The sequence below is a fragment of the Medicago truncatula genome, chromosome 5, assembly GCF_003473485.1.
Source record: "Medicago truncatula cultivar Jemalong A17 chromosome 5, MtrunA17r5.0-ANR, whole genome shotgun sequence".
In the NCBI taxonomy this organism is placed as follows: domain Eukaryota; kingdom Viridiplantae; phylum Streptophyta; class Magnoliopsida; order Fabales; family Fabaceae; genus Medicago; species Medicago truncatula.
Window position 1 is genome coordinate 10,812,042 of NC_053046.1, and position 13,306 is coordinate 10,825,347.

Sequence of the window (13,306 nt, forward strand, 5' to 3'; positions counted from 1 at the left end):
TTGTTTAATTGCTCGTGTAACGAGGTTTAAATGTGATCATAATTGAGCCACTTAACCCAAGTTTGTCTGAACAATAATATTAATATTATAGTAAGAAGCTAGAAATAATGTTACTATTTTTTTTTATCAATTCTATTTTATTTTATTTTATTTTGGTTAATCGTATTCGATGCATGCCGGATACAAAATGTGAAAGGTAATCATATTGGACGAGGTAATTATAAATACTTCTTTCAATCGGTATTCGGATATTGGTTCACTATATTGTAACTTATGAGAGTCTTAATTTTTTCCGGCTTTCTGCTACCTAAATCTTAGTTGGTCAAAGAATTTGATAATTTAGTCTTACATCACAGTCAACAAATGAATGATTAAAGTGACACTAGATTTGAATACGTTGTGTAGTAGTAATTCATTAGCAGTAGGCAATGGACCTAAGCCTTATAGTTGTGTTGTATAATTCATTAGCAGTAGGCACTGGACCTAAGTCTTATAATTGATCCCTTTTATTTCTAGACACGCCAACTCCCTTTTTGGAATACACTACATTGGTAACTGCCAAACGAACTGATCAGCAGCTACAATAACACTAGATGCCCGCAGACCAATCGAAATTTATACATGTTGAACTGAGATGAATATTGAAAGGGAAACAGTAGAGTTACATAAGCAGTCTATAAGTTCTAGTATCCTTGTTAATACTTTTCTTTACACTAAAGACATGTTTAAAATTACAACAAAGGAAGAAAGACTTCAAAAAGCTCGAATTACACAGCAACATGATGTATGCCATTGTGCTGTTAGCATTATATTGCACCTATACCTGTAGGCTTTGCGCACCTTGCTCGAAGCCAGTCACCACCATTCGTTTCAAGTTTTACACTGTTTAAGGTTTTGACATGTGAATTAAGAAATTGCAGGTAAGAAGCTTACACTGATTGGACCTAACAATGAAGCTCTCTTTCTGGAGTATATGCAACTATGCAAGTCTATATGAAGTATAAAGTGATTCGATTTAATGGCATTGACTTTTTCTTTCTTTCTGCTCAGCATTCATTTGAGAAATCCATCATTTCTAAAATAACAGAAAAAACCAAAAGAGCAATATTAGTTCTTCAAATTCTTCAAATAAGTCAACCTAAGGTTTAGCAGACAGCATTTGAAAAGTTTCAAGAAGAAATAAGTCAACTTCTTCTATCATTGATAGACCAAGAAACAAGTTTTCAAAGATATCACAGAATCACAAAACTTTTATAACCCAATTTACTTCAAATGAAAACATACTTATAACAAACTTGCTAGGCACTCCTAAACAGTCTCACAAGTACTTATGTCAATTGATAAGCTGAAATAAGTCAATTCAAACAGACCCTAACTGAGATCCGATTTGCCTTGGAAAATGAGGAAAAATTTGTTCAACAAAACAAACAGTAAAAACAAAGTTGACATCAATCATAACTCACAAATCATACATGTATGGCAAAATGGTCCGGCAGTTGGGTCAAAATCAGCAAATGTAGCTTTTACAGGATGATCTACAAGAAGCAAGAATCATATGAAAGTCAATCATTTGCAGCATTTAAAAATTAAACATAAAAGTTAACAGCTTTAACATTGATATGCTTACCAGAATAGCCAGCGTTTGTAGAAGCCAACTGGTTCTAATGCACAAAAGCTCAATCCATTGTGCCTGATAAGGAATTAAAAATGAAAAATGATTTGAGATCAAGATCATAATTCATGATGCTATTGAGTAATATAATGTAGTTGAAAAATAAGTAAATTCAGTCATCAAGATCTTTTTAGGTGTTGTTTAATTATGAAAATTTTGTTTCATTATGAATCACAACCGAAAGCCACATCATATATATCTGATACTTCTGATTCGAAGTTCATGAAGACTTGTTGCATGGCTTTAACTTTGAATTTCAGACACATCATACGCGTTTGTACTAAGGTTAATACTCACTAGCACAGGACATGTTAAGTGAACAAATATTACACCCAAAATAAGAGCATGAACAGTGCATCTCCCCTTAACAATTCTCCCACTTCCACTACCAACAAATAGTGACAGTAAAACAATAGTTTTCTCAGAGAAAATTAAAAAAGCGCCTTAATCCCCCTAGCCTCCACCATTGCCTAACACTTAAAACAAAAATTCAGCATTGCATTTGACAGAAAAAAATGTTTCACTAGTTCCTCTTCTATCCCCACAATTAATGTTCTTCCTCATTCCTCTACTATCCCATCAAATAGTGCATACCAGAAGAATACAACAATTGCACACAGATCAAATGGAATCCATTACCCATGCAATGCATCAATACATCACTTTGGTCATACCTCACCTTCCTCAACCAGGACAAGATCTATTTTGCATCTAAAAAATTATAGACTATGCATAGACAAGCCCCTAGATTCAGACACCGTTACGAGATAGTGTAATTGAGGTTATTGGCTTTAATTTTCAGCCAGTTCCATGATAAATTTTTTACTTCTACTAATTTTTTCACCCTCACTTCATTATTGTGAAAAACTTTTCCATTTGCCTTCCAAATTACACAAATACAAACGAACCATGCCACTATAGCTCTGTATTCAAACACTTTCCCTCCACTGATCAATCCAGCCAATTGATCGAGCTGATCATCCCTTCATTATGCAAAACATAGCTAACACCAATTCACTTGCAAATTGCATATCATACACTAGCAAACACCGGACACTTAAATTGTCCTTTGTAGCAACTTTGTTTTGAAGTATCCTCCAAGCAAGCAATGAAACATTGGAAGGTATGTACTTGTGCGAAGCTCATGCGTAGTTTGGCCATATTTGTTATTCCTGACATAAGCACCTTACAAGCATATCTTACCGAATAAGTTTTGACATTCCGCCCATGACCGCTTACCTTGTCCGTTCACCTTTAACTCCACCTTTTCTGTTATCTCCATCAACTCATTCAATGAAACCAATTTCTGTTGAGTCAACTCTCTACTCTACCTCCATTCCCAACACCTCACACCCTCCACCACTATATTTACTTCCCCCAACTCGCTCGATTTATCAAGTGACACTAAAATGTTGACTAAAACGATTTTCAGAACCCCCCATCACTCCAATAACTGTTCCAAAAACTAGTCTCCATACCATTGTCAATCTCCTTTCTAAATTTAGATGAAAACCATTGATTTTGGAAATCCCGCACCCTTTTGTCCACCCGACTGACATCTTTCCCCCATGATGAACTACCTCTGATGTCTTCCTTGATAATACCTTCACTTACACCATATTTATTATCTAACTCTTTGTACCAAAGCCCCTCACTCCCTGCTAAATTGAATTCCCTCAAGTTTTAACTTCAAGTCCTCCCTCTTATTTTGTTAGACAAACTTTATCTCATTTGACCCAATATATTTTCCTAGCTTCCTCACTCCCCCCATAAAAAATGTTTAAAGATAGATTCAAGGTTAGAGATAATACCTGACGGAGCCTTGAAGAGACGAAGTAAACTAGCAGCGCTGACAAGAGTGATTTGATGATTACAACACGGCCTCCAACGGAAAGGAGTTTATTCTTCCAATCTGACAACCTATTTCTCACGGCATCTAACATGGTTTGCCACGTTGAACTTTTCCTTGGATTTTCCCCTATTGGCAATCAAAGATATGTAAAAGGAAGACTACCAATTTCACAATGCAGCCTCGAAGCTGCATCTTCAAGCCAGGTAGGAGATATATTTATCCCAACCAGCGGACTTTTGTAAAAATGGCATCTCAGACCCATCAAAAATGTCATTCCATAAAGGATTGCTTTTATGCCAATAATATTCTTCATGTTGTAAGTGAGAAATTTGCTCATCACTCCCTTCAAATCTGAAATCTGAGAATAATCCAAACTCCACCATCTTCCTCGTCATCAAATTAAAAGATTATATTGCTATGAGGAAAAGAAATGGTGACAATGGATCCTCTCGTCTTAACCCACAACCGATCTCAAATTCTTCTATAGGACTACCGTTCCTTAGGGCTGAGACCGAGGCAGCCTTCAAACATTCTAAGATCCATTCCCTCCATCTACCATGAAATCCCATTTTCTCCATGACATAATCCAGATACTTCCAATTCAATAGATTCATAAGCCTTTCCTCCAAAATTCACTTTAAACATCACCACCTCTTTTTTCATTCTTTTCGCCTCATCCACTATCTCATTCGCAATACTAACCCCATCCAAAACCGTCTCCCACCTACAATGACAGACTGAGGTTCCGATATAACTTTGCTAATAACATGCTCCAACCTATTTGCCAAAACTTTTGATATCACCTTATAAATACACCCATTTAACGAAACACATCTAAAATCAGACACATTCATTGGATTATATTTCTTAGGAACAAGCATTACAAACGAACAATCATTACCTTTAACAAGTTTTCCATTAGTATGAAATTCCATCACTACCCTCAAGAAATCCACTTTAATAAGCTCCCAAAACTCCTTAACAAACGTGAAATTAACTCCATCAGGACCAGGATTTTCTGAGTCTGAACTATCACAATCCCAGACCGCCTTTCTTACCTCCTCTTCGGAGAAATCAAAAACTCATTATCTTCCGCATTAATTCTCTTGAAATTGAAGTGCTCAGGTACAGCTACAGTTCTATCTATGGGAATAATGTTTCGTATTCTTTTCTGGTTTCGTTAATGTACTCATGGAAGTGGTTAGGGTTAGCTTATTCTTCATGAAGCCATTTTGCTCTGGTTTTCTGCCAGTAGCTATCTTGCTCTGCACAGAAACCGAGTTTGGGAAAGGATGTAAATGGCGACATTTAGATGAAGGTGAGTTCGGTTTGCAGTGACTGTCGCGGCTGCGCAGGAGATCGGAGAATCGCAAAGAAGAAGAAATGTTCCCGCTCAATGTGTTTAAATAATACCCAAATCTTGTCTAAGCTGAATTTTTAAGCTAATCAAATATCCTTATAAATATTTATAATTTCGTTTTTAACCCTTCACAAAAAATCACACTTTTTTCTTTACCATTTTAAGAGATAAAAAATGTAGACAAAATTATGAATAAAAAAAGTTTTATCGGACACTAAAAAATTTTACAATGATTAAAAAGTTTTTTTTAATCGATTAAAAATAAAATTATGAATATTTATAAGGATCATTTATTTAATTAACCTTTTTTTGTTTTAATTTTCCTTTAAACCACATTAATTTGGAATTTTGGTACCCCACCAACTCTCTATATTCCATATTCTCATCTCACTTCAATCTTTTAGTCAAAACTAAAGTAGACAGACAGACACATTAATGTTCCGTCTCTCAACTAAAAATGAAATGAAATTAAAAAGAAATATCATAGCATTATCTCTTTATAATTTATTTGTTCATATCTACTTGTCTGATTCTCTTTGCTCATTGATTTATACTAGCAATTCATTCCGTGAAGAACTTGGATTGGACGCAATGCTATTTAACCATATTTGGAATCAACCGGTTTATATTTTTTGGTAAATCAGATATCCTCCACGCGCAACTACGAACACTAATCCCTCAAATTTTGTGGGACCCAAATGGGCGGCACATTCTCCTTTAGAGTTTTAATGCTGCTTCATGCCTAAGGCTGGATTTGAACTTAGGACCTTGGTTAAGCGAAGAGATCCGTATCATCTCATCTAAGCGTTCTTGGGTAACCGGTTTCTGTTTTACTATTGTTGTCCAATGTCAAACATAGAAAATAGCATGAAATTTCACTTCAACTTAAACGCATTGATTTGCTGTGTTACATTTGTACATTAGAAATGAATGGTTTTATTATTCTACGAAGAATAATGTTGGAGTTAAACTCACCTTGTTTGATAGTTTTGGAAAACTGGGCTTTATAGCTGATGCACTTGATGAAGTTCCTTTGGTGGTGACATTTTTCTAACATTCACACAACATGTAAATCTCTTATAATTACAAATCAAGTAGCAGAAACATAGGGTAAAAAAAATATACTATATACTTTTATTAAGAATATAGTATCTTAGGCATTAAACAATGAATGATGGCGGCGCCCAGCACACAAGTTTAGTGCAGTGGCGAAATTTTCCTTATATTGATAGCTTTATAAATTTCTAAAAAAAATCATATACTTTTTCTTATTCAATCACTGGTTAAAACCAATAATTGTGGTTTTGTAAGAATAATGAAATATATAAATGCTATGTATATATGGATTGATTTTGATGAAATGAATCTATACTCCTGGGTTTTCCTGTGGTTCAAAAACGCGGTTCTTACAACTCGGATTGCAAGGGTAAGGACAATCTATCTTATGGAATAGCTTTCTTTCATAAAACCAGTCTGCTACGGCTTTTGCAATGCTCTGCAAGATGTTATGCAATGTGTAAAGTCAGTTATTCAACTACATGAGATACATGAAGGAAATCAAAAGCACACAAAATAGTTATAAGCTTGGATTCTTTGTCGCGGCTGCAGAGCCGTTGGATCTATGTACAGTTGGATGATTTGGATCTGAATCTAACGACTCTGCAGCCGTGGAAAAAGATTACGGAAAAAAGAATAGTTCAGCTTCTTACTGTCTTGGCCAACGATGGAGAGTCACTACTAAACCATGTTCCTTGCATTTCAGTTTGGCAGTGAGCATAGCAAGAGTCTATGAACATTCCTTTGGATGTAGAGTTTCCTACAGCAGTCAATGCCCTTAAAAATTGTGTTCTAAAGCCTGAAAATCAAGTCATGGTAAAAGTGAAGTTAGATAAATTCTGTAATGTAATATCTTGCAGTTATGAAAGAAAAAAAATTAAGAGTAGAATATTGACCTTGCATTAGATCTAGTTGATTAGAAGAGCAGTTGTTTATATCTAACTTGCAGCTGTGCCAGTGTCCACGAGGATCAGCAGCTCCCGGTGCTAAAATGTTCTTAATCTGAATCAAAGCAGTGCAATTTCTTGAAGATCAGGGAAAAGCCTTATATCTCATGTTATTTAAAGGTTATAGCAAAAACAACAATAACTAGTCAAATAAACTCATTTATATTGAGCAACAGAGTAATCTAACCTGCCATGAGTCGTATGCCGCATTCACAAGGAAGATTGGTGTAGCGATTTGTGATATAACATATTGAGGGAAAAAGCACTGCAAAATAGTTCAGAAATCACAAGTATAAATAACAGCACCAAAAAAGGAATTGCAAATGTAGGAAGATAGAACTATAGCTCACAAACTTACCAGCCTTGGACTGAGTCTTGAAGTGCATGATCTAGGCAAATTCTTTGCAGAGCCCTATTAGAAAGAAAAGACGGAAAAAAATCAAACTAGAATATTTTGGATCTCACTCGAAATAAAGCTTCAGAAAGTATCATTCAAATGAAAAGGTCGAAAACATATCCAGGTTCCATTAATTTGGGAAATGATCAGAGTTAGGAAGATTACATGTGTTGTAACAACTTGAGTGAAGTACTGTTCAACATGATGTGCTCCAGATACATCCCTTCTGTTAACAGAAACATATTGAATCAAATACAATTATTTAAGGAACTTCAAAAGATTAGGAAAATGTAAATTCAGAAGCATATTATATGCACTGCTTACGCGTTGATAAAGTAACCGGCATCTGAGAGGCATTTCACTTTAGCTCCTCTCGGTAAAAGAGCACGAAAGCGATCACAATGCAGAATTGAAGCCAATCCACCAGCTGAACATCCTGAGATAATAGCCTGTTGTAGTTACAAGTTCTGGTGAGTGAATAACAAAATAATGAAGAAAAAAAGTGGCAAATATTAATGTTGTCGTACATTTTTCGCATTTTTCATTCCTTTTGCTAGCAAATCCTCCATGACAGCATTAAAAATTCTTGCTCCTCTGAAATGCAACTTAGTTACCTGATTTACACATCATCATATTATTAAAACTCCAAAGAAGGAAAGACTTTAGATTTTGAAATTTCTTTGAATTTTGTTAAAACTTACTGGATTGACTGCTTCGACATCACCGGTAAAAGACGAACCGTCACAATATCTAACCTTGATTCTGTTCCAATTGTAGAAATCTACAATTCACAACAATCATTAGAACAAATATTTGGATTGATGAAGAGAAACAAGATCCATTTACTAGCACAAAATACCTGGATTAAACTGTCTCCTGTTATTTAAAATTCCTGAAAAGGCAATTTGATTAGCCATTTGCTTAGATGAACCTAACCGATACGTCTTGCGAGAAAGGCAAGTAGTGACATTGTTGCACCATCCCCCTCCCTAACAAAATCAAAAGTCGAAATTGAAATTCATAGCCAATAAAATAGAAGTATCAATGATTTGTCATTGAAAAAAAGTTAAAACACTATTATTGATGGAAATTTGTAGAAAAGGACAAACCTCAAATTGAACTAACCAACTGTTAATTCCTGTTCCAAATCCTTTATCTAAATGGTAAGCTGGTGGACTACCATCCAAACAAACTGCACAAAATTTAAATTTTCAATTTCTCAATTATCATAAACATCAATAAAAATAGTACACATGAGTTGAATAGCACAATCAAAGTCCTGTTTGGATTGATTTATTTTAGCTTATCTACTAGTATATGCACTTGTGAGATTTTATGGAAACAGCTTACGACAAGTTCATAGGCTGTTTTCAGATTATTTCCATCAGCTCTTCAGGATAGCTTATAAAAACAGGTTATGCGAAAAATAGTTTAACTTGATTTAATCTTGTCATAGAAATAGCTTATACATAAGCACTTATATGATCAGACACACAGAAAAGTAAGGAAAAAAACTCCTAACCGGCTCCTTTTGATACCGCGCTCTTGAGTAAAGTGATTGGTACATAACCAGCTTCTACCTTCAGCAATACCAGTACAAACACCAGAATATTTAACTTTAACCATTGGCTTAATCTTGTGTTCTTCATTCTGCACAAATCAAACAAATATGAAACAATAAACCTATGAGTCTCCCTTTGTAACTCAAGGAATAAGGCTAGTGAATAGCCTTAATAGGGAGGGAAAAAACTATCCATTTTGTATTCTTGCATTGAAAGATAAGCAGATAAAAAGTGAAAAGAGAATATGAAAAAATATATATAGAATTAAATGTCCTTATCAATCAACCAATATTGATGAAAACTTTATTTTTTTCAAAAGTAATATGGAATATTTAAACTTTACATCATGATCTTAGGACCAATGAATTGCTTCATCAAAAGGGTAACTCAAAATTCAGTCCAAATTCAATAAATACATAAACTACAACAAAATTGTTTAAACCAATCAAGCTAACCCAAATGACCCATTGATTTCCATTTTCCACATTCAAAAATGAAAAAATCAAATCCAAAAACTTGCATTTTCACATATCAATATTACTTGTAAAAATATCACCAAACAATGGAGAAAATGAATGATTGATCTAATTAAGACCCAATAACAATGTGAAGATTTTAAAGGTAAAAATCGAAACTTTATTAGAACCCCACAAAGAAAGTGTACCTGAAATGAAGTTTGTTGAGGTGAGTGTGATGACTTGTAAAATGGAGAAAGAAACTACTATAAGAAACAAAATGTATATGTATATATCTATGTAATGTAACTAACAAATGAATGAATGAATAAAGAATGGTTGATGAAGAAAGTGAGTGGTGGAATGAGAAGTGGCTGTTGATATTCCAATATATGTTAAAGAATTGGTATTGTTGTTCAGTTTGTGCAGAGAACCCAAGAACCGACAGTCACAGAAACCATACGATGTGTTGTTTATTTATTTATAGTATGCTTTTTTTTAGAGCACACAATAGTTTAGTTAGTGACAGAGTGAATACACTACGCAGCTTTATTTGAGTTTTTTTACTCTTTATAAAGTTAGTTTGGACCATTGTTTTTTTGTGTGTATGCTTCATTCCATTTTTAAGCAGGCCAAAATTGTTTTTGATATGTTAATGTTTTGCATCTAAAATTGATGAAGTTAGAATTTGTAGTTTTTATTTCTAGGAGTATAATTGTTATTTACTTGTAATATAAAGTTCAAATCACTTTTCACGTTAATGTATTTAAACACTTTACATTCAATTCTTTAAAGAAATAATAAGTAATTAATTATAAGACTCATTTTCTAAATTTGTAATCTCGTTGAGAAAGTCAATCTTTGAGTGAAATGCTAACTTGTGTTGGGCACAAGCTATGAATTAAAAAATATAAATGTTTTTTTTTTTTTTTGAAATTGTTTATTCAATGTTTTAAAAGTTTAAACATTTATTTTTTCAATAAAAAATTCATTTTAATTCTATTTTACCTTTTGAACTTGCGCCCTTAGCATGACCCTAAAATAAATTTGATCTAATCAAGTGATTGGACTCTTAATGACTTTCACAAAGGACGAATTATACGGAATAACATAAATTCGATTACTATGTGAAACAATTTTTGGTTAGGTTATATTTACCTCACGGCTAAACTCTAGATTACTAGATCTCCTTTACCTAACAATTCAAAAGTTAACCAAAAAATATGATCTTGGTATCTAGGTCATAATAGATCCTAGTCGATCGCCTAGTTGCAATGCTAAAATTTGTGTGTATGTGAGTGAATACTCAGTCTTCACGTTTATCTCAGCTTTCTCTAAGCATAAATGACATTGTAAAACTAAAAAGAGCAGTAGACAAACATGCTACATACTAGGAGTACATTAGTTAGGTTTTCAACCATGTATGAACAAGACTTGGCTTATGGAATATGAATCTCATGATTGCAATGGAAAGTTGTGGTGGCTGGAGAATTTTGTATCTTTTTAATATTTTTTCTTTTGAGAAATGTTTTGGAAGTTGTTTATTTATGGTGTATCTATACAACTGGCATACGCAATTGACGGTGTGCGGTGCTTTTTAAAATGTCACATTTTTATGTCACTATTATATATTGTGCCAACTGCCAAACTCAAAATTACTTTTTAAACTTAAATCCCATATGTTAACACGTCCCTAATAGTCCAATAAATATTTCAAGGTCAAGAGTTTAATAGTTCACTACCCTTCAAAAAAAATTAATAGTGCACTATTAGTGGATGATTCTAAATTATTGACTTGAAATTAAGCCAATAATTCTTCTTTTTATGACAAATGTGAACAATTGGTGAGGTCAACAAACCAGACAGATATTGAATGTTTTGCAAATCATGTTACATTATACTATGTTAGTAACAAGTTATTCCTATGAACAGATATATTAATATGTCGTTCAAAATATACATTTTTCCTTGCTTCAACATAATGGGGAAGGGGGCATTACAACATTTTTCTATCAAGAGCAACCAATATATCACGATCATGTTATAATAAAATAAAATCAATGTCAAACACAAAAAAAATATTATAGCATGTTATATATGTTCTCATAAAAAAAATACTACCTCTATTTTGTTCCCATTGAAAATTGGGCAGCAAGTTCTCGATCCTTTGTTTTTTATTTTTTTTGGTTTAATTTTGTTCTATTAAGTTACAAATGTTACACACCTTAGTCTCTTTGTACTTTTTTCTTGTTCAATTTGGTTGTTAAGTTACAAATGTTATAGACTTTGGTCCACTAAGTCATTAACTTTAAACACTTTTGATCAATTAAGTTACAAATACTAAGAGATTGATAGAGAAAATTAACTTATTTATCACTTGTAACTTAAGGGATTGAAATATCTTATATGCTTGAAACTTAATTGATCAACATATGAACGTAATACAATTTAAGGGATCAAAATTGAATGTAAGAAAAAAAATTAAAGGGTCAAAGCATCTAATGTTTGTAATTTAAAGAACTAAGCGAAACTCAAATATAATTTAACCCAAGATTAATCTAGTAATAAGCATGAAGCAACAATATAATTCTACTATTACCACATAAAATATCAATTGTTAGTTGAGGAGAAGAGATTAACAAAGTTCCTTTTTCTACGTTAAAATATCATTTGTTAGTTTTTGACGAATATAGCTTAACGAGATTTATCATTTCCGCTCTATCAAATATGCTACTCTACGTATCAAATGTCAATGCAACTTTCTATCATATAAAAATATATTTAAGAGACCATATTACAATAATTTTAATGATGATTATTTGCCTACACCTAACAGAAAAATGATAAACTAAACATAAGGCAGCTGAAAAAATTAAATGCATTGCACATAGCATGTGATATGGAAGTGAAATTAACAAAGAACAACTGGAATTTCATAATGTGAAAAGGACGTTAGTGTTACTATTTGGATAAAATCTTAGGCCTCTCACTTACAGAAATAAAGTTAGCTAGAAACCAAATTCGGAGTACCATATTGACCAATAAGAACCTAGCTAGCTAGCTATCTGTGTTTGAGGAGTTAAAATGTCACAACTTCATTTGTTAGGATCAGTTTGGTTTAACTAACTGAAGAAGAAATTAAGTCAACAACTACACCTGTCATGTTGTTGTACACTTAATTGTTTGCTTTTGCATCTAATCATCTTAACATATGTTAACATCAAAAGAGCTAGCTAATTAGGGAAATTAATTGGTGTGGTGCCCATATCACACTTCTAACTAATTTTTCTCATGTATTAGATGATAAATACGTGTAGAGTGATCATCACACGACAGCGTACTTCCGTATGGTACGGTACATTCAAGCTGACGTGTTTATCCAAGCTTAGAATTTTAGAGTGGTATAAGTTTAGGTCACATGTCATTGTGTGGTTGATCTTCTGACAGGTCCAAAACACCTACCAAATAATTATGAGACAGTTTTATTTTAACTTTATTGATTTATAAAATCATAAGGACCAATAATTTATTCTTTAAATTTATGAAATAATAAAGTAATTTTTATATGATCGATACCAAAAAACCACTAGTCATTGTTAATTAACACAATCTTATCTGAATGGATAATATTGATGTGCTAGTAAGTGGGTATGGAATATGGATATATACATGGTGGTTAAAACTTGATTACGTTTAGAAGCCGTCTAGAAACATGAAATGATTCTGGAATTGACCCTTTTAATTTAATGCAAAAAAATAATGGCAGATATACGTCAACCAATCAACATATCGTATAGAAATAAGACTCTTGAATTGCATGAACTTTGATGTTTGAAAATGATCATACCACAATGATTAGTTGTTGTAGCTAGTTTCCACTCATAAAATAAAATTGCTATTTTTAAGTCTCTTAATTTGAATTGATACGCAAGTCGAAGTGGAACCAATAAATTTAAGAATTGAAGTGCTTTATTGGTTTTAAGTCGTTGGTTGAAAATGGCCTAG

At 33.0% G+C, this 13,306-nt stretch overlaps 1 protein-coding gene and 1 long non-coding RNA gene across 5 annotated transcripts; both read right to left on the minus strand.

The window, feature by feature from the left end:
* Window positions 1–614: 614 nt before the first annotated feature.
* On the minus strand, window positions 615–5,037 carry LOC120580573 (uncharacterized). 2 transcript variants are annotated; one of them, XR_005646317.1, is made up of 5 exons: window positions 4,426–5,037; window positions 3,484–4,327; window positions 1,628–1,690; window positions 1,473–1,535; window positions 615–1,075 (listed from the first exon to the last, which is right to left on the minus strand). It is a non-coding gene; the product is annotated as an uncharacterized lncRNA (long non-coding RNA). The 2 variants fall into 2 exon arrangements; XR_005646316.1 differs by having other exon boundaries at window positions 3,484–5,020.
* Window positions 5,038–5,871: 834 nt separating this feature from the next.
* Window positions 5,872–9,915, minus strand: LOC112422214 (pectin acetylesterase 8). 3 transcript variants are annotated; one of them, XM_024785126.2, is made up of 13 exons: window positions 8,807–9,083; window positions 8,394–8,476; window positions 8,144–8,273; window positions 7,986–8,065; window positions 7,812–7,898; window positions 7,609–7,733; window positions 7,450–7,510; window positions 7,246–7,299; window positions 7,075–7,152; window positions 6,837–6,942; window positions 6,594–6,739; window positions 6,295–6,379; window positions 5,872–5,934 (listed from the first exon to the last, which is right to left on the minus strand). In XM_024785126.2, coding segments are annotated over exons 1-13 (1,164 nt in total). In that variant the 5' UTR covers window positions 8,934–9,083; the 3' UTR covers window positions 5,872–5,932. The 3 variants fall into 3 exon arrangements, with proteins under 3 accessions (XP_024640894.1, XP_024640893.1, XP_039690388.1); XM_024785125.2 differs by lacking the exon at window positions 5,872–5,934 and adding an exon at window positions 9,511–9,915 and having other exon boundaries at window positions 5,993–6,379; window positions 8,807–8,934; XM_039834454.1 differs by lacking the exon at window positions 5,872–5,934 and having other exon boundaries at window positions 5,993–6,379; window positions 8,807–9,082.
* Between the last annotated feature and the right edge of the window lie 3,391 nt (window positions 9,916–13,306).